This window comes from Rhinoderma darwinii, chromosome 11 (assembly GCF_050947455.1).
Source record: "Rhinoderma darwinii isolate aRhiDar2 chromosome 11, aRhiDar2.hap1, whole genome shotgun sequence".
Taxonomy (NCBI): domain Eukaryota; kingdom Metazoa; phylum Chordata; class Amphibia; order Anura; family Rhinodermatidae; genus Rhinoderma; species Rhinoderma darwinii.
The window spans coordinates 11,660,100-11,687,660 of NC_134697.1; the positions used below are offsets into that span (position 1 = coordinate 11,660,100).

Here is a 27,561-nt window from a genome sequence, read left to right on the forward strand (position 1 = left end):
AAAAGCACTGGAGGGGACAAATGCCCATAAGAAATGTAAGACTATGCCCTGGCTGAGAATAAGGAGCAAAGGCTGGCGCTATATTGGGGAGACGGCTACAAAGCGAAGGCTAGAGATTGGCCACAATCTCTAGGAGAGATATCGATGAACTTGGCCTCCAGCTTTCCCTGTTAGAATATTGCACCAGGCAATCAGGATAGCTGGGGTATGTCGTTCTTCTAATGTTTGGCAACCAAAGCAAGTCAAAATGTAGCCAAAAATGACCTCCTGCTATGAACTCGGACTGCTGGAGGGTTCTCTGCACAGTAGGATGTGACCTGTCAGCTACATAAACATACGCTGGCAGAGCGGGAAGGCTCCAGATGTGAGAGTCCGTATTGTGATAGGGACTTGTGCGCAGAACCTCAGAGAAATATATTATGTAGTAATAAAACATACCGACACAAGTGATAGAAACGGCTCTTCATTTACTCAGATTATTTGCAGTCATTTTCAAATACTGTGCACTAAAGTCCTTCTGACACCTGCAGACCAAACATGGTGCCAGCGCGGTTGTTAGCCACGTTGCGACCGCGTCAGGGCCGCTCCGTGTGGCTTTACCCTAACATAGCAACCTTCCCTTCTGAGAGTACTTTCTGGCACCTGCAGAGTATTGTAGAATGATACCTGCAAAAGTATTGCAAGATAGGATCCTCCCATATGGCACCCAGAATGGTTGAAAAATATGATCCCCCTACCCTAATCTGACCCTTGTACAGTATTACAGGATACCAAGCAATTTCCTCTGCTGCAAAATTTGATGGCAAATGATTTTAAGAGCAGGCCCTTTTACATGGGTCGATGATCGGGGCAACTGAATGATCATTCCCAATCATCGGTCTGTGTAAAAAGACCCAGCAATCCGCCAACAAACGGACACACGCTCGTTTGACGGATGATCAAATCATTGTTGTCGGCAGCACATCTCCCCGTGTAAACATGGCTGCGCTGCCGACAATTATGTAATTGTATGGCGACGAACGAACAAGCACTGATCGACATGCTACAGTCCATTGTCAATCAGCGCTCATATATCAGCCGGTGTTAAAGGGTCCTCACACTATTACATCGCCCCTCTTCCAGCGATAACGGTGGAGGACATTTTTCTTTGGCGAGCAGCTGAAACTCAGGATTGTTTTACGGCTCAGCAATCTGAAAGAGAATAGATAATTGTGTAAATATACTACCTCCAAATTGTTACATATAATACACAACCTAAAAGGGGTCGTCTCACTAAAAATATCCCTTTCATTATGCCCTTTAGGGCTCATAGAGGGGGGGGGGGGGTACACCTCTGGGGAACTTTCTCTATAAGCCAAGTATCAGCGTCTACTGCTCTGGCGGAAAAATATATATCGCTGGCTGCAACTTACCCTGGTAATACCTCGCTGGAGGTTTCAGAAGCTGGACCCGCAGCGATCACCTCAATGCCGGGACGGCTTAATCTCAAAACGGGGTTGACGAGATGAGGGAACCCCTTTAACAAATCGCTGTAATCTCTTCTTAGGGTATGTTCACACGAGGGCGTCCGTTACGGCTGAAATTAAGGGGGATGTTTCAGCCTGAAAACATCCCCGTAATTTCAGCCGTAACGGCATGTGCAGGCTCTTGAACGCCGTGTCCATTACGGGCGTAATTGGCGCTGCTATTCATTGAAGTCAATGAATAACGGCTCCAATTACGGCCAAAGAAGTGACAGGTCACTTCTTTGACGCGGGCGTCTATTTACGCGCCGTCATTTGACAGCGGCGCGTAAATTACGCCTCGTGTGAACAGACAAACGTCTGCCCATTGCAATCAATGGGAAGATGTTTGTCAACGCTATTGAGGCGCTATTTTCGGACGTAATTCGGGGCAAAAACGCCCGAATTACGTCCGTAATTAGTGCGTGTGAACATACCCTTAGAATTTTCTGTACGTACCCCATCCTCTAGTCTAGACCTCTGGGTCTCTGTAGCCTCTGTCCTTTCTTCCTCCTCAAAAAAATCCTTATCAAGTCTTTCCAGATGAGGTAGAGCAATCAGAGTCTCCAGGCGATAACTGTCTTCCTCCTCGCATGGGTTCTCCCGCAAAACCAGTGCCCGCAACATGGGCAGGACCTTGAGCTTCTCCACCTCCTGGAGCCTGGATATGAGATTACCTCTACACAGGAGGATATAGGTGGGTGAGGAACGGTCTATTTGCAGCAGAAGACATCTAAAGGTCTCCATACCAACCTGAGATTGAGATACTGCAGGGCCCGCATGTTCCCCGAGAATCCATCCAGAGTCTCCAACTGGTTCTCTCTTAGGTGAAGGCTGGTGAGATGTACCAGGCTATCCAGTCCTTCCAAGGTCTTCATATTATTCTGCGCCTGGAGTTAGAGAGAACATAGTCAACTAGAGATGAGAACATAACACAAGTACAAGACTAATCTACAGTAAACCACAAGAGGAACGACCCATTCACTTCTATGGGAGAGTGTTGTGGGCATGCTCTACGACATGTACAGGGAGGAGAGGAGCTGAGCTGTCCCCATCACCTATTGTGAGTGGTGTGATCCTGTGTTATCTGCCTCCAGCTTTATTTATAATATAGTGACAGAAAAACACAGCAAAACTTTAAACCATAGATAGTTTTCTGATGAGAATCTCCACTTGTTAAGCGGATCCCTTGAAAACAAGCAGATCGCAAAGTGTCCACCCAGCGATCAACTGTAATCAGTGGGGAAACCTGGCAGTAAGTGTTCAATTCTCCTGCAGCGCCACCACCAGGAGAAATTAAGCATTACACAGTGTCAATTCATATCAATGTGCTGTCTGTAATACAGGACCGGACAGGTCCTCCAGAGAAAGAGACACTCTTTGTAACCGCTCCCCACTCTGACCAAGGGATGAGGATCCTCCCCCCCAGGTATTACCTCAGAGTTCCCTAATAGGATATAGGAAAATGGGTTTTCTAAACTGGACAATCCCCTCAAGTGCATAATAACCTCCTAATAAAGTAGCTGATTTTGTTCATATCTCTGCACTCTGACAGGCAGAACTATTCGTTTTCCCCTCAATGTAACCGTGTAAAGCCTTAATTTTTGCGATTGTTCTTTTTAATTTATAAACCATTTTGGGGGTATATATATATATATATACACATACACACACACACACACACACACACACAGTCGAGTCACATTATTATGACCACCTCTTACAGCGCGTATCCCATGAAGGCAGTGATGTGTCGGGGGCTGGTGGGTATATAAGGGGTGCGATAGTCTGTATGATCACATATCACTCGTTGTTGTCATGGGTAAAAGGGGCGATTCATCAGAGTTGCAAAAAGGGCTGATTATTGACTTTCGGGCCCAGGGTGTCGGTATTTCTCACACTGCGCAGTTTGTGAACGGTTCGCGTGCTGCAGTGGTGAAAGTGTATCGTGAGTGGACAAATGGCACCAATGGGAATAATTGACGAGGAAAAGTGCGGAGCATCACGTGCCATTGATGTGAGAGGTGAACGTCGGCTACAGGGGTGCGTGAGGGCCGAACTGCACTCTACAGTGGAGCAGCTCACTGTGAATATCAACCAGGGGGCGACCAGACGTGTCTAAAACAACAGTTCAGCGAACCGACTGCGTATGGGGCTCAGAATCAGACGGACGGTCACCGCTCCTATGTAAAAAAAAAGGTGCAGCGGAAAAAAAGGCTTCAATTTGCACGGCAGTATCGGAATTGGACCACCGATAATTGGCACAGGTTGTCTTCTCCGATGTGTCACGTTTTCTGCTTCATCGAAAGGATGGACGTTGGCGTGTCAGGCGAGAAACATCAGAGAACAAACACCCGGCAGCCATTGCTGGAAGAACTTGAGCGGCAGCGTTATGGTGTGGGGGATTTTTCATGGCATTCTCTGGGCCACTCATCCATGTGGACGGCTCTGAACCGATTTGGGTGTGAATCCATTGTTGCAGATCACATCCCCCCCCATACATGCGGATTGTCTTCCCTGGGGCACATGGAATCTTCCAGACAATGCGACATGTCACACGGCTAGAAATGTCCGACAGGGGTTGGAAGAGCCCGACCAAGACCTCCAAGTACTTCCCTGGCCTAATTCACCAGACTTCAACCCAATTGAGTAACTGTGAGACCTGGATCGTCTTGTTCACTCTATGGATCCTCCCCCACGCACGCTCCAGTAAATGTGGGATGCTCTGCAGTCAGCACAGCGCCAGATACCGGAGACCCCCGACCAGCACCTTATTGAGTCACTGCCAGCCCGTCTACTGCTGTCCACGCCGGTTACTCTGGATAGCTGCTGCTCATAATAATGGGACTCCACTGTGTATATAATACGTTTTTATCCACATTTCATTGTCTTTATTTAGGTTTTTTTTTTTTACACTTCCAGCAGAAAGCATTATCTCATCAGAGACAACCCCTTTCATATTGAAGCCGTCTATCACCTCCCGGCACCCGGTTTACTTCTCCGGCCACTTCAGTTGGACTGTAGTATTACATGGCAGCAATTCATGGGCATCTTGAGTCTCAGAGAATGGAAGCCACGGCTTTCCGCCCTATGACATATGGACAGGGGTTGTCTTCATGAGACAACCCCCTAACTCTACAGCAGTTTGAGAGGGGAAAACAAAGGATTACGCGGACAGCATGAAACAGAGGAGAGGCAATACAGAGAAAAAAAAGTGCTGAGCAATGGGGGCAGCAGAGAGGAGTGGGGCAGATCAGGACCAAGAACATGCAGGGGAAGCTGAAACATACAGTGCCCCCTCCCGTATTAAATACAGAGAAGATTAATGATTGGGCAAAGTGTTCCTCAGGAGCGCAGACCGAAGCGAAGTCCTTTTCTCCAACTCCCTCCTTTACTTGGACTGGTGTATAATGCGTCTGTCTTCAGCCATTGACTGTATAGTGAAAGCCATGTGAATGCCTCCTGGAGTCTACCAGCCATCATACCACTAGGAGGACCCTACATAATAAGCCAATACCTGGCACCGTCACGCACTCACCAGGTAAAGTTCCCGCAGGTTGGGCAGGTGGAGGCCGGCGGGGCTCTGCAGTTTATTTCCTCTTAGCTCCAGTGTGTGCAGACTATTCAGCTTGGAGCAGTCCAGACTTTCCAAGGTACGGAGCTCATTACCTACAAAGCAGACCGTGCAAAGAAACAGCCTGTATTATACTCCAAAGAAAGCTGAATAATAACGCTACAGAAGTTGTAATGGCGGCCATTTTGGTTGGCACCCAGCTTTTTCCCCAAATACAACCAAGAAACTACCGAAAAAAATGTCACCAACTGGACAGAAGGAGCCGACCCGATTTTTTTCATCTCTCTTGGGACCATGATAAAAAAATAAATATATATATATCATAGGGGACATTTTTTATGATATGATGATCAGCACCAACCTAACAGATTGAGAGACTCCAGTCTTGGGTGTGCAATTCCTTGAAGGTTCTGAATACGGTTCTGAGTCAGGCTTGCTTGTTGTAGGTAAGGCAGCTCCCCCAGATCATTGACTGTGACCAGCTGGTTCTGGTCTACACGTAGACACAGCAGGTGGGTAAGGGATCCCAGCGGAGACAGATCTCGAAGGGAATTCTGGGACAAATCCACATAACGGAGATGTATAAAAGTCTCCAGGATTGAGATGTCTGTGAGCTCCCTGCAAAAGAATCACAACACTGGTACTGAACATACAATGGTCAATTTTCACATAGGAATACTCTCACCAATGATCACCAGTTAGATCAAAAATGAATCTACATAAAAGGTGAAGTCACTGTGTACATACATTACATTACTTATCCTGTACTGATCCTGAGTTACATCCTGTATTATACTCCAGAGCTGCACTCACTATTCTGCTGGTGGAGTCACTGTGTACATACATTAAATTACTTATCCTGTACTGATCCTGAGTTACATCCTGTATTATACTCCAGAGCTGCACTCACTATTCTGCTGGTGGAGTCACTGTGTACATACATTACATTACTTATCCTGTACTGATCCTGAGTTACAGCCTGTATTATACTCCAGAGCTGCACTCACTATTCTGCTGGTGGAGTCACTGTGTACATACATTAAATTACTTATCCTGTACTGATCCTGAGTTACATCCTGTATTATACTCCAGAGCTGCACTCACTATTCTGCTGGTGGAGTCACTGTGTACATACATTACATTACTTATCCTGTACTGATCCTGAGTTACAGCCTGTATTATACTCCAGAGCTGCACTCACTATTCTGCTGGTGGAGTCACTGTGTACATACATTACATTACTTATCCTGTACTGATCCTGAGTTATATCCTGTATTATACTCCAGAGCTGCACTCACTATTCTGCTGGTGGAGTCACTATGTGCATACATTACATTACTTATCCTGTACTGATCCTGAGTTATATCCTGTATTATACTCCAGAGCTGCACTCACTATTCTGCTGGTGGAGTCACTGTGTACATACATTACATTACTTATCCTGTACTGATCCTGAGTTACATCCTGTATTATACTCCAGAGCTGCACTCACTATTCTGCTGGTGGAGTCACTGTGTACATACATTACATTACTTATCCTGTACTAATCCTGAGTTACATCCTGTATTATACTCCAGAGCTGCACTCACTATTCTGCTGGTGGAGTCACTGTGTACATACATTACATTACTCATCCTGTACTGAGAGCTCTTCATCAGGAACTGTAAGGCTATGTTCACACGGGGTATTTTGCCGAGTTTTTTTGACGCGGAAACCGCGTCGCAAAACTCGGCAGAAACGGCCCGAGAACGCCTCCCATTGATTTCAATGGGAGGCGTCGGCGTCTTTTTCCCGCGAGCAGTAAAACTGCCTCGCGGGAAAAAGAAGCGACATGCCCTATCTTCGGGCGCTTCCGCCTCTGACCTCCCATTGACTTCAATGGGAGGCAGGAGAAAGCGTATATCTCGCTGTTTTATGCCCGCGGCGCTCAATGGCCGCGGGCGAAAAACGGCGCGATAATTGCCGCGAAAATCGGCGTGCAGGGAGAGGAATATCTGCCTCAAAGTTCCAAACGGAATTTTGAGGCAGATATTCCTCCCCCAAAATACTCCGTGTGAACATAGCCTAATGGCGACCATGTTAAATGTCACCCGCTGGACAGAAGAGGACGACTCACGGAGTTAACCCTTAATAACTAGGTGGGGGTAATCGCAATGGTTGTGGTCATAGAACAGCCATAGATAAGTCACAACCGACAACATAGACGACCAGACTTACTTGTCTTTTACTTCTAATTTGACGTAGGCGTGAGCGAGGCCGTTTCCAGTCTTACACAGCAGCGACAGTCCTTCCCTGAGCATCTCTTCAGTCAGCGGCACATGAGGAGGGGGCTTAAACAAAAAAATGGGGGCAACCTGGTCAACTTTAAAGAGTAAAAATCAAGAATAAACACCAAGACTAAATTACAGCATAATAATTTGACATGCAGAAGTCTCGAATGGTGGGTAACACCCCATCTTCAAGCTGTAAAGACTTGCACCCAGCTTTCCCAGACAGAGATAAAACTGACAGGATAAAATTTTGGACTTTCTGATAGAAGAAGACGACTCGATTTCTCAAGGAGGGAAATGCTCCGGTGTCTACGGGTTCCCACTTCACTACAGCAAGTTCTTGTTTTACTTTTCTCATCACCTCTTCTATTTCAGGCTCCTCTTCTTCTCCCTCCTCTTCCTCCTTCTCCTCTCCCTCATCGTCTCCTTCGTCATTTGCATCTTCTAAAGGCTCCTCCTCTTCCTGCTCCTCATCCAGAACGTCGTCTTCAGCATCAGACATTTCCTGAAAAATTAAAAATGTATTAAGCAGTGGAGCGCAGAAGCATTATGATAATCCGACATACTTGGGACTGCCGAAAGTGCCGTATTATCAGACGTCCATATGTAATCTCACCACTGCACACCTTCTCCTGGGGCTTGTTGAAGGACAAGATGTAAGCGTATCATCACCAGAGTGTGCCCACCGCCCCTATAGATAAGATGCCATCAACCCCAGCTTTAGACCCACCACCAAAATGATTTCCGGATAATTCGGCACGGGTGTATATTTGTCACATGTCGAATTATCAGGATTTCCAGACCATCAGGTGCCGGACTAATGGACTTTTACTGAAGGAAACATTTCCAAAGACCTCCCAACCCCTAGAATTCCCAATATGACAACTAGAGAGAACACAGAAGCCTTGGCGGTCATCCCACGGATTGGATACGCTGCGTAAAACCCATGCAGCTTATCCGACCTGGAACACCGGTGCGTTTTTTTGGCCGGAATTTCCGCTGCGGAAATCAGCATTGGAAAAAAAAAAAAAGGGCGTCATACTTACCCCCCCCCCTCCCCCTCTCTCTTCTGCACGTAGTCCGGCCTCCTAAGATGACGATGCAGGCCATGTGACCGCTGCAGCCTGTGATTGGCTGCAGCGGTCACATAGGATGAAATGTCATCCCAGGAGTCTGGACTGCAGGAAGGAGGAGGGCATTCTGGGTAAGTATGATTCTTTCTCTGTTTTCCATAGTTGCGATTTTTGCGGCGTAATCACTGCGAATACGCCGCAAAAGTCGCAACACTTGGCTTTCTGTTGTAGAATTTGAATCCCCATTGGATTTAAAGGGGAAACCCGCAACGGAAAATCAACTAAAACACAACATAAATTGACATAGTGCGGAATTAAATTCCGCACCGCTGGTCAATTTATTAACGTTTCCGCTGCGGTTTTTTTACGCAGCGGGGGCAGGGGATTTTCTAAATCTCATCCAATTTACTGCTACTGTAAATGCTGTGGAATTTGCGCACAGAATTCCGCAGCGTTACGCTACGTGGGAACCCGCCTTAGGTTTTACCAGCAAAAGCCGCTCCCTTACATATACTACATTACCCAAATCCACGTGATCTTCTTCACATATATTGATCAGATATTATGCTACATACATTCAGTGCTCAGATAGAGGAGACAGCACACACAGACCATGCTGAGGCCCGATCCCGCAGGAAGAAGCCATCACTCACCTCTCTGCCCGGGTCTCCGCGGTGGTTACAGCAGAAAACCAGCACCGGAAGTCCGAGAAAGCGTTACTGGTTGCTGTAGAAACGGCCGGAAGTGTATAAGCCGGGCTCCATGACGACGCATATATGGTCAGGTGACTCCATAGCCCCGCCCACTCTTTTTGACTTGGCGGGTCGGCGTCGGCGTCGGCCATTTTGTTAGAATTTACCTCAGAAATGTCTCACAGTTGCTGTCAGTGTAATGTGCTTCTGAGGAAACGCTGTACCAGCCTAGTGTATATGTATATTATATACAAGTATATAGAGGGAGATTTAATCATTAATTATATAAAAGCACCATACAAGTGGCGCACCAGTATTCCATGCACGTGCCATGTTGTCAACTCTAGAAATCAGTAATCAGGCTGGACCATGCGTTGTTTTCTACCATTTTTCTAAGTAGAAAGTGGCAGAAATTGTTAATAAATACAAAATACAATAATTTTCAAAATAAAATAATTAAAAAAAGCGTAAGGGCCTGATCACATCACATCCGGGGTTCCGTCGGAGGTTTCCGTCGGGTGAACCCCGCAACGGAAAGTCAAACAAACCACATCTTCTGTTTCCGTCACCATTGATATCAATGGTGACGGAAACATTGCTAATGGTTTCCGTTCGTCACCATTTCGGCAGGTTTCCGTTTTTCTGACGGAATCAATAGCGCAGTGGGCTTCGCTATTGATTCTGTCGTTAAAACGGAAACCTACCGGAATGTTGACGAACGGAAACCATTAGCAATGTTTCCGTCACCATTGATATCAATGGTGACGGAAACGGAAGCTGTGGTTTCAGTTTGACTTTCCGTTGCGGGGTTCACCCGACGGAAACCTCAGACGGAACCCCTCAATGGAAAGCGAACGGTGATGTGAACAGGCCCTAAGGGGAGCGTCTATTATGAAAATAGGCGCCTGTCACCTCTGGAGTCGGTGCGTGCACCCTTTTTGACAGTTCCCATCATGCCCAGCGCCACCGACATCACATTCCCACCTGAACCCGCCATATTTTGCAGCTGTAACTAAAAGAGCGTTAATAAATTTGAATTTTAGCAGCGCTCCTATAGTCCCAGATCTAGCGGGTTCAGTCCACGCCACAGGGTTTTGTGGGAATGAGAGGATGCGTGCGCCGACTGCGGAGGTAACAGTCGCCTATTTGCATAATAAGCCTGCGCCTCAATAATTTTTTTTTAAAAAATTAGTTATATTTAGAAAAACTTTTTTGTGGGGGCTGTTTATCAATTAAAAATAGGGGGCCTCTCCTGGTGATAGATCCTCTATGATAAATATGGCGGTCTACCCAAACACTGTCCTTGGTTTAGACAGAAACCGGCAAATTTATCACAATGGCGCACACTGGTGAAAGTAGTGCATGCTGCAAGTAAATAGACCCATTGAATGTGTCAGTGTGCTGTCTGTGTGTGCAGCATTGGACGCACGGACGTGAGATACGCTCGTCTGAATAAGACCTTATAAGCATGCTCGGATTGGCTGCTTTCAAAAGGCAGAAGAGGATAAGCAGCTTCCATACACCTCTTATCTCTAAAAAAAAAAAAAAAGATCAGACGGGGGATGTTTAGGCTCTCACCAATGTTGGGCACCATGTTGTACAATGCCATGGATGATGATATCACGAAAAGTAGATAATAATAATAATACTAGTGTACAAAGTTTTATCAGGCAATGTTGGTGACGTACACATTAAATTAATATATATAGTTTATTGAATAATTATCAAATAACATACGAAGCAATTAAAATACATTCTAGAAATTAGATACACAAACACACAAAGATCAAGATACTCCGAATTTACTGTTAAATAAGTAAGACTTACATTGCTCCAGTGCATCTACAATGGAAAAAAAATTGGAGGACTTTTGCAAGTAGCCTTAATTAAAGAATCTTCTACCGTTTTGTGGCTGTAGCATCTATGCAGAGCTATGTGTCTCCATGGTTACAGACTACAAGCAACCCCTAAGTGTAGTCTAATCCTGCAGTCAGGGGTGGGACAAGCTCTCTTGGTGCTCAAGTCAGGGGTTTTTATGTCTTCCACCCCCTCAATGTACAGCATGATATCTGTTGGATGGACAATCATTCAATTTAATTACTTACTGTCGCCCACCAATCCCTAGCGCTCTTATATTATAATAATTAGTATTATAATTATATTATAATTGGTATTATATACTGTATGCAGTATAATACGTATTACACATTTCCCTCGACGCCCTTCCTCTCTATTCATGCGCAGTTCTCAATTCAGGACGGGTTGGCTATTCCACCACGTGTCTATAGTGGGGTCTGCCGGCTCCTGCAGCACCTCTCCTGGCGCTATCCCTCACCTGTCTTAGGCTCTGTTCACATCTGTGTTGGGGTCCCATTCTGATGTTCCATCAGAGGTTTCCGTCAGAACGGGACCCTGAGCAGACACAAACTGACACCGACCAGAGGTTTCCGTCTCCATCACCATTGATTTCAATGGTGACGGAGCCGGTGCTCCTGTTTTCCGTTTGCCTCTTTTGTGCACCGGACCCGCCGTTTTGCCGGAAGCACTCAGTGCCTGCTACGTAGAAATTCTCACCTTTGCATTGCCTCGAAGTGAGAATAGGTTAGCTCGTAGAGGCGCCACACGGCAGCACCTAGAGTTCCTTTCGCTTTGAATATATTCTGGATTACAGGCATTGCTAAAAAATTTGGAAAATGAAAGGGGTTTTCCGAGACCAAAAATAATTGCCTAAGGGCAGGGAATGTTATAAAATTACAAAATGAACATTACTCACCTGCTATTTTCCCCACCACCAGTCTTTCTTGGCTGTCCTGCATTGATGACGTCATCAATGCAGGACAGCTAACAAAGACTAGTAGGGCCAACAAGGTGGTGGGGCTGGAGCCATGGGGGATATACCAGGTGAGTAACATTTTTTTTATTATTTTATCACATTCCCTATCTTAAAACCAATTTTTTGGGTCTCTGAAAACCCCTTTAACTGGTATGAGTTCAGAATCTTAAGAAAGTCAGTCCAAAATATAACACACATGGGGAGATTTATTAAGACTGGCCTTTCACACGCAAGTCTTGATATACAAATCTCTGGAGCAATATACACACGCCTCTTAGTAAATTACGCACTCCTCATGCTGACCTTGCGCCAGAGAGTCACATCTTCGCCAGCCTTGAGCTGGAATAGATTTGCGTTATAATTTACACCAGTTTATGGCAGAATTTCTAATAAATTTCTCCGTCCGCGGTTGATCTCGCCCCTTTTGCTAAACTCCGACCACTTTTTGAAAAAGTGTTGTGAGCGGAGGAAACGGCACCAAAGTCGCAACTGTTCACGCAAAATGCGACTTTGGTGCCGTTTGCGACTTTTCCACACCAGAAAACTGGCATAAAAAAAAAAATTAATAAATTCCACCGTACTGTATACACTTCGTTTTGTATCAGAGTAGTCTCTTAATTGCTGCTCAGTCATCTGGGGGTCCATATTATTAATTGCGTATGTCAAAAAAAAATACAAAAAAATAAAAATGAAACGAAAATTAGATTTTTGGTAAAACAACTTATTTTATCGAAATAATGTGGACTGACGCGTTTTCTTTTTTTGATGTATACAGCGTCAACGTTCCAATTACTTTCTTTTTAATTCGGCTTGCCACCCTCCTGAGTTTGGAATTACCTCTAACAAGTACAATTCCAAGCGACGGCGCATATAATCTAGAGATCAATTTACAGAGATTTAAGCGGAGATCTTGTTCAGGAAACACCTCCCGCAGAATAATAACGGATGTCACAAAGTACATAAGGATCGAGACCGCTAAAGAGAACACAGTAACGGCAGCACGGCGGTGGACATCAATAAGGGCGCCATGTTTTTTTTCCATGATGCCTCGCATCCTCTTCATGTGCTTCGTAAGAGATACTACTATACAACCAGCTGAAACCAAACTTATCAACGACGGATACGTATACCCAAAGACCAAAAGAAAAATTTTATATCCATCAAAATACCTTTCCATTTCTGTATCATAAAAACTAATGTTAAGAAAAGGAGAGTCTGAGTTAGTGGACGTTTTTTTCATTTTCATCCAGAATAGTGGTAACCCCAGTACGATGCAGATGAGAAAAAATCGAAAGATGGTTCCTCTGTATAATTCAGAGAGTTGTCGTCTGCCCGCCTGCAGTAACCAGTGGTTGAACGTCAAAATGTTGCAGCAATAAAACCAAGCACAAGTTTCCAGCCAATATAAAGCTAAAATGCGTGGTGATCATGGTCAGGGCAAAATTAATTCGACATAAAGTGTCGTAATTCCAGCTATCGTCACAGAGCCAAGTTAACGCTAAACACAACTGGAGGAAGAGATTGGATAAAGCAATGCTACATATATAGTAATCGGAGGCATTCAGTACGCCGCAGAATTTCCAGTCCCAAAGATTCACTGCCACGGCAAAGCCATTGGAGGTTATTCCTAGGAAATTGCCCGCAATAAGAGCTAATCGAATAGTTGCCTGCATCATGGAGGTGCGTGTGAAAATGGAGTCAAAGTAGGTAGAAGAGAGATGGATGCAAAGTACAGGAGCATTGGGTTACCTCTACCACCAATACCAGTTTTAGAAGAGGGAGGGTGAAGGGAAAAAGATCAGTGTTTTGTGAGGATATGTTCACACGCAGTGTTTTCTGACGTAATTCGGGCGTTTTACACCTCGAATTACGCCTGAAAAAACGCCCCTAATACGCCTACAAACATCTGCCCATTGCTTTCAATGGGAATTACGATGTTCTGTTCCCACAAGCCTTTATTTTACGTGTCGCTGTCAAAATACGGCGCGTAAAATGTTGGCTCGTCAAAAGAAGTGCAGGACACTTCTTGGGACGTTTTTGGAGCCGTTTTTCATTAACTCCATTGAAAAACATCTCCAAAAACGGCAGTAAAAGACGCCGCGAAAAACGCGAGTACTTGCAAAAACGTCTTAAATTCAGGAGCGGTTTTCACCTGAAAACAGCTTCATAATTTCAGACGTATTTTGCCACTGCGTGTGAACATACGTATTCTATCATCAGTTTTCAGGCGTCTGACGCCGCTAGTTAGCTATAGAGTAAAGGAGTAGAAACAAACCAGTGTTGAAGATCTTAGTAAAAAATAAGTTTTATTCTGCCGCATGCAAATTGTTTTTTCTGCGCTCCAACCACTCCCTTGTACATTTAATGGACAGCTCTGCTTGTCTTCAGTGTCATAAAAGCAGAGCTGTCAATCAACTGCAGAGGGGAGTGGTTGGAGCGCCAAATGCCAGATACTTCCTGGTTGTGGGCGGACACTCAAACCTAATTTGCATACAGCACATGGCAGAATATCATGTATTTTTTACCCTGATTCAAGCACTAACATTTTTAACAGTGGTATGTTCCTACTCCTTTACCCTATAGCTAGCTAGCGGTGTCAGCCTAAAATGTGATGATAGACTCCCTTTAAGCTGGTATGTCCTTCGAAAAGCCATAATGTAGTAGGTGCACCTATATATTACAGAAATACTGGACTAAACTGAAATTCTATTGAAATACATTGTACTAAAGGTAAGGGGTGGTCTGAAAAACCCAAACTAAGGCCCCATGCACATGACCGTAAAAAAAACTCCGTAACTGCGGACCCACCCCCGGCTCTATTGGCTGAGGACACCTTTCCTTAGCGCTACGGAAAGGTGTCCGTGCCAAAGAAACGTGCCGGGAAATATGGCACATGTCCTACTTTTCGGATTTTGCTGGCCGTGCTCCCCTACTTTGCAACTACCCGTGCCTGGACAACAATATTCTGATACAATAGAACTACGGTAGTAGATACCAATGTAAGGATCATTTTATTTGTTCGGATACATTTTTAAAAACAACTTCAGATCGAAATTATAGCGAGTCGACAACATTCTAAACACATTAATTTTTATATGTAACAATAATCGTATGTTTTTGGGGAAGTATTTTTGAGAATTCATCATGACTCGTCCAACATTCCCACATCTCCTGTCTCGTCTGCGAACTACTAGCAGATGCCTGTTTACACGAGTGGACGTACATTCGAGAAACGAGAAGTTTTAGGCCATCATAAAAGATTCGGTCCGCGGCCAACAACCATTTTATCTCTGACCGTGCATTCGCGGAACATGTTTACATTGGACAATGATTGCAAATTTTTAGTCGATATTACAAAAGTTTACACGATTTGCCCCATGTAAAAGGCCCTTAAGGGTACAACAAGTATAAGTAGTAGTAATAGTCATTGGCACTATATATGTATACAAAATATTACAAATAGATCAATCTAAAATTACAGTCCCAGTCCCTTATTATACTGTATGTATACACACATTTTCACCCTCATTCATGTCTGTAATTTTAGATTGAACTATTTGTAATATTTTGTATACATATATAGTGTTTTTTACTTGATCAATGTTTTATTGTCAATTTACTCTGTGAGTCCTTAAATACTTGTGTTTTGATGTGTTCACTATGCTTGAGCAAGGTCCTGGTGGACTGAAACGTTGCATGGGTGATTAAAGGCTGTTATATTTTTGGAAGTGCTGCCTCCTTGTCCATTCTTGTTTGCCAGACGTATGAGTTAGTCTTTCCGTCTTAAAATTAGAAATAGAGTTAGTCCTTGGATGAAGGATCCAATAATTGAGCGAAAGATGACTTTTCGAAAGGATTTATAGAGTCGCCTTGAGTAGAACCTAAATACCCAATTTTTGGACGTCACAATGCTGGTACAGTAGAACGAGCACAGAAGTCCCCCACCCTAAAGCCACAGTGAGTAGAGATCATCGTAAGGTACTTTGGCAGAAGGTTTCTGACAAGATCACAGAACCAATTGAATCCCGACCACAATTGAAGAGAGCAATTGGATAAGGCAACGCTACATATAAAAGTAGTCAGAGATGGACAGAACACTCCAGAACTCCCAGTCTTCTAGATCGCCCATCACAACAAAGTCATTGGTGGTAAACCCCAACGAACCAACCACAATCTGGACTGCAGTAAGAACTAATTCAATAGGTGAATACATGACGGAGTCGGAAAAATAAGGTCAAATAGATAGGAGACAAACACATGCAAAATACAGGAGTATTCGGTTACGCTTTCCACCAGTGGCTCCAGTGCATTAACACGCCAGGTTTAGTCGAGGGAGCGTAAAGGGAATAAGATCTATCTTTTGTTATGCTTGTTGTCAGGACAAGCGATAATGCAAGTATGTATTAGGCTGGGTTCACACGACCATGTTACGTCCGTAATGGACGGAACGTATTTCGGCCGGAAGTCCCGGACCGAACACACTGCAGGGAGCCGGGCTCCTAGCATCATAGTTATGTACGAGGCTAGGAGTCCCTGCCTCTCCGTGGAACTACTGTCCCGTACTGAAATCATGATTACAGTACGGGACAGTTGTCCGGCAGCGAGGCAGGGACTCCTAGCGTCGTACATAACTATGATGCTAGGAGCCCGGCTCCCTGCACGGTGTTCGGTCCGGGACTTCCGGCCGAAATACGTTCCGTCCATTACGGACGTAACATGGTCGTGTGAACCCAGCCTTAGTAATGATAATAGTTACCACTTCAAAGCTTTCCACTTTTTTACCAGGCCTCCGGCGGCATTTCGTAGTTTGACGTTTCCTTTAATCATTACAAGACTATGTACAGTGGAGTACAACATGGGTGCAGAATAACATACATATGAAAATGGGCTACCCTGAGGAACAACTTCTATTAAAAGCAATATAGAAAGCACAAAGTACACGCTGAACAAAATGAGCAGGGACAGTACTGTGCAACCGGCTTGAAGGTGGGCATCCATGCGGATTTCATGCCCCATTTCCATACTCACTTGCATTCGTCTCATGTGATGTATAAGGGAACGAAGTATAAGACCAGCCGCCGCTAAGACATACATAAGTGGTATCGTGTACCCAAAAAATATTACTGCCGAACGATATATATTCACGTAGGAATATGCGTAAATCGTCTGGTTACATGGAGCGGACGAGCTCAAGCATAGAGTGTTGTACTCATTATCGGTCCATGCCAAAGGTAGTCCTAAAAAAACACACAAGACGACAGAGCCAAAGATCAGATATCGGTAATGTTGGATGGCGTGTTTCTGAATCCATTGAAAAAGACGGGACTTGAAGACCACAATCCTACTGCAGTAGAACATGCACAGTGATGCGGTCAGCAGGAGGCTACAAGTACTGGAGGTCATCTTAAAGGCCTTCATTAAGCGGCATATAAAGTCTTCTTCTTGAGCGACGTTACATATCCAATTGGCTGTGGTCCAGAACTGGAGAGAAAGGTTGATTATTGCCAAATAACACATATAGAAGTCTGATTTAGTCTGAGGGACTGAATGTTTTTGGGTCCAAAGGTTGACTCCAAGGACAAAACCATTCGTGATCAAGCCGGAGAGGCAAGCCAAGATCTGGACTGCACTAAAGACCCATATAGTGGTGGAAGACATGGTGATACTGAGAGAGGAAGGTGTGACATGAAGTAAAGGAACAAGGGGAAGATGCAAATGTGGCAAGGATCGGTTTACCTCCACGGGAAGTTGATTGCAAACTCCCCCTTCCCAAGAGAGGAGTGTCTGTACCGTATACACCGGCTAAAAATTATTCTGTGAACAATACATGCAATTTCAAGCTTCTGAACATTATAAGTAAGAATAACTTACATAAATAATCTACAATTCGGTTTCTGGTGCGTAGGCAGAACCACTTTAGAGAAACCAGAATACTTGGATATAAAGCAACAACATCTCTATTGGAAACGTCCTGACTGTTCACGTATATGTGATATAAACAGAACGTAGGTGATTGGATCATATGCAGACCAGTAAGTGGTCCATGCAACCATTTTCGATCTGCATTTCTGGTCTTCAAGTTATTGGTGACGAGTGAATTTTTCCACCACGTTAGGGTCTTGCTGCTTTGCCGGCTATAAGGATGCATTAGCAGGTCGATAGTTTAGGTTTGGGAATTTGCTTTTGTAAAACTTGCGAATATAAATAGGCAAGCGGATTCTCTCATTGTGTTCTATGAACAGGTAAATATGTGAATATGGCAAATCAGGCGTTCACCCATTTATAGTGTAGTGTCTTGCAGTACTTTGGATGCTTAGGGTGCCCAAACACATTAGGTGAAATATGACCAAACCCAGCAATTTTAGCAGGCACGGTCGACTAATGTGTATAGGGCTGTCCCGACCCTCCCCGATGGCAGATGTTGGGGAAGGAACGATTAGGCATTTTTGTGGGAGACTATAGCTGCTTATTCCACGTCTCCCCACTTAAATTTTTTGCACGCTCAGCTGAGTGGGAATGTGTATGGGGAAGTCGGGAGGAATAGCTGTCGGCCAAACAGCAGCCAATCCTGATGAATGTTATGCCACGCTCAGGGGCGTAACTAGGAAAGACTGGGCCCCATAGCAAACTTTTGACTGGGGCCCCCCTCCCCTGGGTGTCACACAACACCCCCCCCCTTGTAGATAACGCCATACAGCCCTCTCTGTAGATAACGCCATACAGATCCCCCCTGTAGATAACGCCATACAGCCCTTTGTAGATATCTACAGAGGGGGCTGTATGGCGTTATCTACGGGGGGACTGTATGGCGTTATCTACGGGGGGACTGTATGGCATTATCTACGGGGGGACTGTATGGCGTTATCTACGGGGGGACTGTATGGCGTTATCTACGGGGGGACTGTATGGCGTTATCTACGGGGGGACTGTATGGCGTTATCTACGGGGGACTGTATGGCGTTATCTACGGGGGGACTGTATGGCGTTCCCTACAGGGGGGACTGTATGGCGTTCCCTACAGGGGGGACTGTATGGCGTTCCCTACAGGGGGGACTGTATGGCGTTCCCTACAGGGGGGCTGTATGCCGCTATCTACAGGGGGGGGCTGTATGGCGCTATCTACAGGGGGGGGCTGTATGGAGCTATCTACATTGGGGGGCTGTATGGCGCTATCTACAGGGGGGGGCTGTATGGCGCTATCTACAGGGGGGCTGTATGGCGCTATCTACAGGGGGACTGAAAGGCGCTATCTACAGGGGGAACTGTATGGCGCTATCTACAGAGGGGGCTGTATGGCGTTATCTAGAGGGGGGACTGTATGGCGTTATCTACGGGGGGGGGCTGTATGTCGTTCCCTACAGAGGGGGCTGTCTGGCGTTATCTACAGGGGGGACTGTATGGCGTTACCTACAGGGAGTCTGTATGGCGTTCCCTACAGGGGGGGTCTGTAGGGAACGCCATACAGCCCCCTGTAGGGAACGCCATACAGCGTCCCCCCCCCCTGTAGGGAACGCCATACAGCATCCCCCCCCCCTGTAGGGAACGCCATACAGCATCCCCCCTCCCAAAAAAATGCGACCTACAGTGTGTCCTAATAAAAGACATGTATCCCCTATCCACAGGAGAGGGGACACATGTGTGATCGCTGGCAGCGATAGGGAGAACGGGGGACCGAAAGTCCCCCTGAAGTTCTCCATGACTAACCTCTGACTTCCGGCGTCTGCGCAGCTCTGTAGAAATGAATGGAGCGCTGGTCACGCATGCGCACAAGCGGGACCGGCGCTCCATTCATTTCTACGGAGCTGCCGACACAGACCCCGGATGTCCGAGGTTTGTGATGGAGAACTTCAGGGGACTTTCAGTCCCCTGTTCTCCCTATCGCTGCCAGCGATCACACATGTATCCCCTGTCCTGTGGATAGGGGATACATGTCTTTTGCTTAATGGCAGAGCAGGGAGATACCTCCCTGCTCTGCCGTACTGTTCAGTGGCATCCCGCTGTAGCAGCCATAGCGGCTGCTAGCGGAGCCTCCGGCCATGGTGGGGGCCTGTGCCGGCGGGCGACACGGGCCCCCTCATGCCGCGGGCCCCGTAGCAGCCGCTACTGCTGCTACGGCGGTAGTTACGCCACTGGCCACGCTGAATGCACGCAAATCCTCAGACAACCATTAAAGTATAGCTAAACGTTCTTTCTGACATGTCATAGTGACATGTCAGAAGTTTGGATTGTTGGGGTTCCGAGAACTGAGACCACCACCAATCGCTAGAACGCGACAGCTATCGTAAGTGTTTAGGCAGCTTAAAGTTGTTTGGCCATGATGTAGCCGGACCCCTAACAAGGAGCTGACTGCATGATCCGTGCTAAAACCACAAGATACAGCTTAGGCCTTTGCAAGTCAAAGATGAAAAAAACAGTAGATAGATTCTAAATATTCCGGGGGAGAAACTTTATAACAATGGCGCACTTAACATAATATATTTTGTACAACTTGGTAGGTATGGCCAAGGTCTTTATATGGTGGATTTTATGGATTTATTAAGCCTCTTTTCTCTACACCAGTGTTTCTCCAACTTTCTAAGCCTAGTGAAAGAACATTTGAATTACACTCCTCAACATTGAAATTGCAACACCAAGAAGGAAACATTTTGGAATTGTGGAAATTACAGGCTTGATAGACATGTTAATAATGTGCAAATGATATCAAAATGGAAACAAAATATTCCAAACATCTTGATTTATTTAGTATCGAGTATGAGAAATCCACGCACTTCCACGCCTTGGCATGCTATCAATGAGGTTATTAATGGTTGCCTGAGGAACGTTATTCCACGCTGAAAGCACTTGGGCAGGCAAATCATCAAGATTGGCTGCTGGCAGCTTCCGTTGCAATTGCCAACCAAAGACATCCCAGACGTGCTCAATGGGAGACAAGTCCGGAGATTCTACAGGCCATAGTAGCACGTTTAGGCCACGCTGGCAGCTCACAGTAGCACGAGCAACATGCGGCCTGGCGTTGCCCTGTTGAAAAACTGCTTCTTGGACACTTTGAGAAATGGCCGTACCACAGGTTCCACAACAAAATCAATGTAACGCCAAGCTATTAATGTACCTGAAATTAAGACTAGAGTAGTCCGGCTACTGTACATTATGCCAACCCACACCATAATCCTGGGAGTAGGACCGTTGTGACGTTCCCTTGTAAAGGCCTCTTCATGGCTTTGCCCACGTGGTCTCCAGATCAATGTCCGGCTATTATTGCATCCAAGACAAAAGTGGGACTCGTCACTGAAGAGGATAGACCTCTATTCCAGCCTCCATTGCTGTGCAGCAGGATAGCCTTTGACTGCGGTGGCATGTGGTCAATGGAACACCTGTAGCCCAATGTCGTGCAAACGCCTCCTGATGGTTTGTGTCGACACTGGTTGCCGCCCTAGGCTTGGGATGTGACGTACAATTTCACTTGCAGTACAGAATGAATCACTACTTCTAATCACTAATTCTACCAATCAGACGAACCTTTCCATGCTATCAATCATGTTCGTTGTTCTTCCCCCAACCTCCGGGACACCAACACTGAACAGTAATAACATCTTGGCCTAGACACATAAGATCTGCCAGGGTGATAAGCCAAGGTTTCTGAGTTCAAGGATTCTGTCCCTCTCAATTTGCAGCAAGTGGCGATAACTGGCACGTTGACAAACAGGAGACATCGCACAATCATCCCACACCACGCGATCCGATTTATAAGGTTTCAAGTGGCTAAAAAACGTTTCATTCTGACTTTTATGCCGTCATGTGTGGAGACAGTTAGGGTATGTTCACACGCAGTGGGCAAAAATGTCTGAAAATACGGAGCTGTTTTCAGGCAAAAACAGCTCCTGATTTTCAGACTTTTTTTTTAACAACTCGCGTTTTTCACGGCCGTTTTTGGAGCTGTTTTTCAATGGAGTCAATGAAAAACGCCTCCAAAAACGTCCCAAGAAGTGTCCTGCACTTCTTTTGACGATCCGACATTTTACGCGCCGTATTTGGACAGCGAAGCGTAAACGAAAGGCTCGTGGGAACAGAACATCGTAAACCCCTTTCCTATCCCACTTCCCCTTTCCCATCCCTTGGTTGAACTTGATGGACATGTGTCTTTTTTCAACCGTACAAACTATGTAATACTATGTAATACTATGTAATACAAACCCATTGAAAGCAATAGGCAGATGTTTGTAGGCGTATTAGGGGCGTTTTTTCAGGCGTAAAGCACCCGAACTACGCCTGAAAACACTGCGTGTGAACATACCCTTACGCTGGGTGCCTGCTGCGTACCCCCGGGCTGAGAGCCACTGCTCCATGCTATAGCTTTATCGTGTGGTAGGAGTAAACCGTGTCTTTAACACATCATACATTTGTACTCCATTATTTTCAACAATTTGCTTAGTAAATCGCTCTCATTTTACAAAGCAAAAATATAAAGACTTAACACGTTACCTTACGTGGAGTTAAACATGTGACCTCAGACCATGCAAATGTTGCGTAGGCAAATACACGCTACAAGACCGTCTGTTCTACGCCACTGATGACATTTTTACGTTATTCGTCACGTCCTATGATGCAGATTTCCAACTACTGCTTTTACATTTCCCTAATCTTGGCTGAAACATATATGGAGCATTATTTTAGGCATATCATAACTAAAGCATGTGTGGGGGAGGGTAAGCGACAACCACTTATTTCAGACTTCCCAAAAAATGGTTGTAGATTAAGGCGATTTTCAGGTTTTCTATTTTCTATTCATAAAGTTGAATAGTCTACGGGTAGATACACATGTGGCTAAGGCCCCACGCACACAACCATAATTTTGGCCCCATTCAGTTCTATGGACACCTTTCCATAGCGCTATAGATGGGTGTCACAGCCAGCCGTGCCGCAATCGCAGGCTGTGTGCAAGGGGCCTTCGTCATTGCTTATTCAGTCCATACTGGAAATCTGCAACAAAAGTACAGTACAATGCAAGTCAATGGGGTTTAAAGAAACCCCATTCACATGCAGCAAGTCCGTAGCATGCCCCATCCATTGCAGATTTTACTCATTGTATTGCATCTCTCAAAGCAATGCATGTATGCAGGAGAGGAGTATACAGCAGTGCATGGCATATCGAGCGGTGTACGGTCATTGTACTGTCATATCCGCTTCTCCAGACCCAAGAGTCCCAGACAGTAACCTGTAATGAATCCGGGTAGGGAGACGGACAGGTGAACCCTAATCTACCCACAACTCAGTCCCTGCCTACTTGCACGGCCCGTCCTAAGTGACAGCGTACAACTGGGCGACGGTCCCTGCGCTCAGTAAGTGCAAGACAGACAACACAAGACAAGGGCACACAGAAGCAAGGGGGGGGGGTTGGGGCAGTTGCTCACGGATACACCGTGAGCAACAGGCAATGGTGAACGAGCCGAATCAAACCAGGGGAGTACATAGTAGCAAATCAGAGCAGGAGAATAGTCAGGATCAAGAAGTAATAGCGGTCAATCGGGTGAATAGCAGGAATCGCAGAGCCAGGAAACCAGACAATCAGGCAAGGAGCATGCTGCAAGTGAGGCTGGGTTCACACGACCTATTTTCAGACGTAAACGAGGCGTATTATGCCTCGTTTTACGTCTGAAAATAGGGCTACAATACGTCGGCAAACATCTGCCCATTCATTTGAATGGGTTTGCCGACGTACTGTGCAGACAACCTGTCATATACGCGTCGTCGTTTGACAGCTGTCAAACGACGACGCGTAAAAATACAGCCTCGTCAAAATAAGTGCAGGACACTTCTTTCAGACGTAATTTGAGCCGTTCTTCATTGAACTCAATGAAGCACAGCTCAAAATTTACGGCTGTCAGAGAAGCCTCGCAAAATGCGAGGAGGAGCAATTACGGCTGAAACGAGGCAGCCGTTTTCTCCTTGAAAACAGTCTGTCATTTCAGACGTAAAAGCCTCTCACCGTGTGTACATACCCTAAGGGTATAAATAGACCAAGGGCGGAAGCTAGAACGGTCAGGCCAGGCTGTGATAGGTTCTCCCTCTCCTCAGCCTGCCAGCCTGAGTGGTAACAGATCGCGTCACTCTAGCAGACCTTGGAGCTGATGAGGGCGGATTAACCCCGGGCGTCGACACAGAACCTGTGTCTGGCAAACCCTTTACATAACCATTTTTATTGATCAAGTTTCGACCTGATTTTTAGGCATGAGTATAATCGGAACCACTGACTAGGGTTGTCACACTTGGCACATTTTAAACAGGATCTGCCATAACTGTTTGATCGATGGGAATCCACATATTTCGAAACCAAAACACAGAGAATATGAGCCTTGTATTCCCCAGTTTGGAGGGATGGCCGCAGATAAACCATCCACCTCCATTATAGTGAATGGGCAAAGCAGAGCACGCTCAACTAAGCTTAATATCTCCATATTCCGAAAAAACTATAAATGGAGAGTGACCTTTGATGTACATCCACCCCACCAAATGCCAAGGGGGCGCAATGAACATAATATTGTCAAGTGCCCCATAATATGATCAGTTGACCACCACCACCCTAGACCAACGCTGCGCAGCTCCTAGGGTATACATACCCCCAAAACTATGATCCAAAATAAATTTCTTGCAAACCCTGAAGTTAAAAAATGAACGTGCTTTTGTACAGACTTCCAGACCTGACTTAGAGGTGTATATATTTAGGAGGAATGTCTGGGAAGTATAGCACATTTAGCTCTGAGAGCAGTCACATCATTATGATTTCCCTATTGCATTCTCAATTTATTTCTCCAGAACCTTATTATAAGGTTGCCCACGGGCTAGCAAGGGAGAAAAGATCTCATCGCATAAATTATCTAAGTGTTACGTGGCTGAATTTATAGAAATTCTCAAGGTCAAGGACATTTCATATTAAGGTCTATGGTTAGCCTGATAGCCCAGGCATGGACAGGATCTATAATTTACTCGTTTTCTGTATTGTATTTATGTATTTTGTTTTTCAGAACAGTGCTTCTTCCAGTAGGTGTAATACACATTGGGTTTCCAATCTTTGTGGTTGAATGGAAAGCGGTCAGCCATGCCTGTGTACAGCACGGATATACGGTAACACTTGGTTCTGCAATGACATGTCCATTAGATCTCATGCACACAGCCATGTTTAGGATCTATATCACATGTACTCGTACCCATAGAGTTTCTCATGGCGGGACAGGATTCAATGAGGGCAGGGGTACATATGGGGCAGTCTCTGTGCTCCATAATCTGTGGGTATCAGCTGTGTATTACAGCTGACTGCCAGGAACAGTGGTCGCACACTGTTCCTGGCTATTCAACCCCTATTCAATTGTGACCACAGCATCTAAGGCATTAAAGAGGGCCCAAACACAACAGCGGAATAAGCGGTTTCCAGTTTCAGGCTGCAAAGTATTTTTTTTCCATTTTCCAGTACATTACATGGTGCCAATAGACACTACAACTCCTCCCACAAAAAAAAAATAAGCCCTCGCACTGCTGTATTGACCGAAAAAAAAGTTATGGCTCTTGGAAGGCAGGGCGTGAAAAGCAAAAAAATAATGGCTCCGTCCTGAAAGGGTTAAGCCACACCCCTTTTCATAACTTATGTTTCTAGTTTGGTACAAACATCAAAATTGTACCAAAACTTTCTAAACTCCGACATAGTAGTAAGTCTGCCCCATTGTTCTTCCTTCTCTCCCGGCTGCATTTGGCAATGTTGGGCTGTGCATGGTCATAAACTTTGGGAATGCTATCTGCCAAAAGCTGATCATTCATCTGTTGGCGGGTTGAAATCTCATGTTTATTGCCAGAATAGGCAGGGAATCCAACCTCCAGGACCATCACTGTTGCACAAGCACTGACCATTTACAGCTGAAATGGATGCTTGAGGCTCCTAGTCCTTGGTGGTCGCACCCCCACTTCTCATACCTTTATAACCTGTCTTATTGACAGGTTGGTCAAAGTAAAGGGGGGGGGGGGAATAGTGTGACAACCCTATAACTCAGTTCTCATCTGTGGCATACCTCCCAACCAACATGCAGCAGGACAGTCCCGGATTCAAAGCTTCTGCAAAGTACAGAGTGGAGGGGGTGGCTTCTCCACTAGACCACTCCCCGGGCTACTTTAAGTGCCGAGTCTGGGGAAGCCCTTGATGTCACTATCCATATATGGACAGTGACTCCTCCAGGAGCGGAATCCCTAGCAAGATCATAGCAGACGTTCTGGCTGGGGATTCCTCTCCTAGAGGGAACCCCTGACGTCACCAGTATATAGTATCATGCTGCTGGCGCTAAATTTTGACCCTCCTAACACGCTGCCACAGAATTATGGATTCATCGGACCAGGCAATGTTATGCCACTACTCAATGATCCAAATTTTGAGCTCTTGCGCACTAGAGCCTCGCCTTTTTTTTCCCTTAGACAGCAATGGCACCAAAATTGATCATCTTAGAAAAGACAATAAATTAAGCACTGATCTGTACAGTAAACCTACAGATCGTAATAATCTGTTGAGGTTTAAAAGCTGTCATCCTCATCCCATGATTGCTTCTCTCCCTTATAGCCAGATGTTGAGAGCGAAAAGGATTGTGCAGGATCCTTCCACGCTAGAAATTAGGTTGAGAGATATGTCCCAAAAATTTAAAAATCATGGGTATCCTAGAAAGTTACTAGATAAGAGATTAAAAGTGGATGAGATCGAGACATGATCTTTTAAAGCACAAAACGCAGAGTACATCACATAGATTAACATTAGTATCTACATATTCTCATAAAAGTAATGAAATTGCAAGGATCATTAAAAAGAATGGGGGATATTAAGGAGTTCTTATGACAAGATCCCAGAATTTGAGGCCCCACCACGTATGGCCTATCGTAGGACCAAAAATCTGAGGGATCGCTTGGTACATGCGGATGTGGGGTCCTCGGTTAAAAGCTACCAGTCTCTTTTAGCACCTAAAAAATTGGGCTGTTTCCCGTTTGGGGTTCAACGATTGTAAAAAGATGGTCAAGGATGAGGTCTTTGTTCATCCAACTAAAGGTACTACAATTAAATCGGATTATGTGGTATATATCATACAGTGCCCCTGCAACTTTCTATATGTAGGTGAAACCACCCTTGAGTGCAGAAAACGCATCAATAACCACAAGTCCACAATTCGTACCCCTGCCCAAACATTTTGCCGGAAAAAAAATCACGGTGAACATGATTTTAAATTGTTCATCGTGGATCGTGTGCCCCGCCATAGACGTGGCGGTGATAGGATTTCAAAATTAAACCGATTGGAGCTTGAGTGGATCTTCAAATTAGACACTTTATCCCCTAGAGGCCTTAATATGGATTTTAAGATCTTCCCTAGATAGCCCAGAGTCGTACTTAGATGTGAACATCTGCCCAAGGTTCCATCATGATTTCTATATCCCTCCCCTTCTTCATGGATAGGTAAACAATAAGTTTGACCATCTTTATAAATCTATTTATTCCCTATATATTTTTTTTTGATATGTATTATTGGTGATGGCATATATATATAGAATGGTTTAGGCTACATGGGTGCTTTTTGCACCATATGTCGTTAGTACTATTC

General features: G+C 45.3%; 1 protein-coding gene across 2 annotated transcripts; it reads right to left on the reverse strand.

Annotated features, from left to right (window-relative positions):
- Positions 1 to 447: 447 nt before the first annotated feature.
- Positions 448 to 9,221, reverse strand: LRRC23 (leucine rich repeat containing 23). 2 transcript variants are annotated; one of them, XM_075842334.1, is made up of 8 exons: positions 9,073 to 9,221; positions 7,708 to 7,851; positions 7,294 to 7,406; positions 5,438 to 5,694; positions 5,041 to 5,171; positions 2,256 to 2,392; positions 1,962 to 2,181; positions 448 to 1,191 (listed from the first exon to the last, which is right to left on the reverse strand). In XM_075842334.1, exons 2-8 carry the CDS (start codon positions 7,846 to 7,848, stop codon positions 1,177 to 1,179), a joined length of 1,014 nt encoding a protein of 337 aa, XP_075698449.1. In that variant the 5' UTR covers positions 7,849 to 7,851; positions 9,073 to 9,221; the 3' UTR covers positions 448 to 1,176. The 2 variants fall into 2 exon arrangements, with proteins under 2 accessions (XP_075698449.1, XP_075698450.1); XM_075842335.1 differs by lacking the exon at positions 9,073 to 9,221 and adding an exon at positions 8,995 to 9,056.
- Positions 9,222 to 27,561: the final 18,340 nt, after the last annotated feature.

Bases quoted from the DNA above. Each gene is read 5' to 3' on its own strand.
- LRRC23 (XM_075842334.1), bottom strand. From the start codon at position 7,848: ATGTCTGATGCTGAAGACGACGTTCTGGATGAGGAGCAGGAAGAGGAG. The intron at 5,695-7,293 runs GTAAGTCTGGTC...ATTCTTTTGCAG, and splicing joins AAATTAGAAGTAAAAGACAA to GGAGCTCACAGACATCTCAA. The intron at 2,182-2,255 runs GTTGGTATGGAG...CCTCCTGTGTAG, and splicing joins CTGCAGTATCTCAATCTCAG to AGGTAATCTCATATCCAGGC.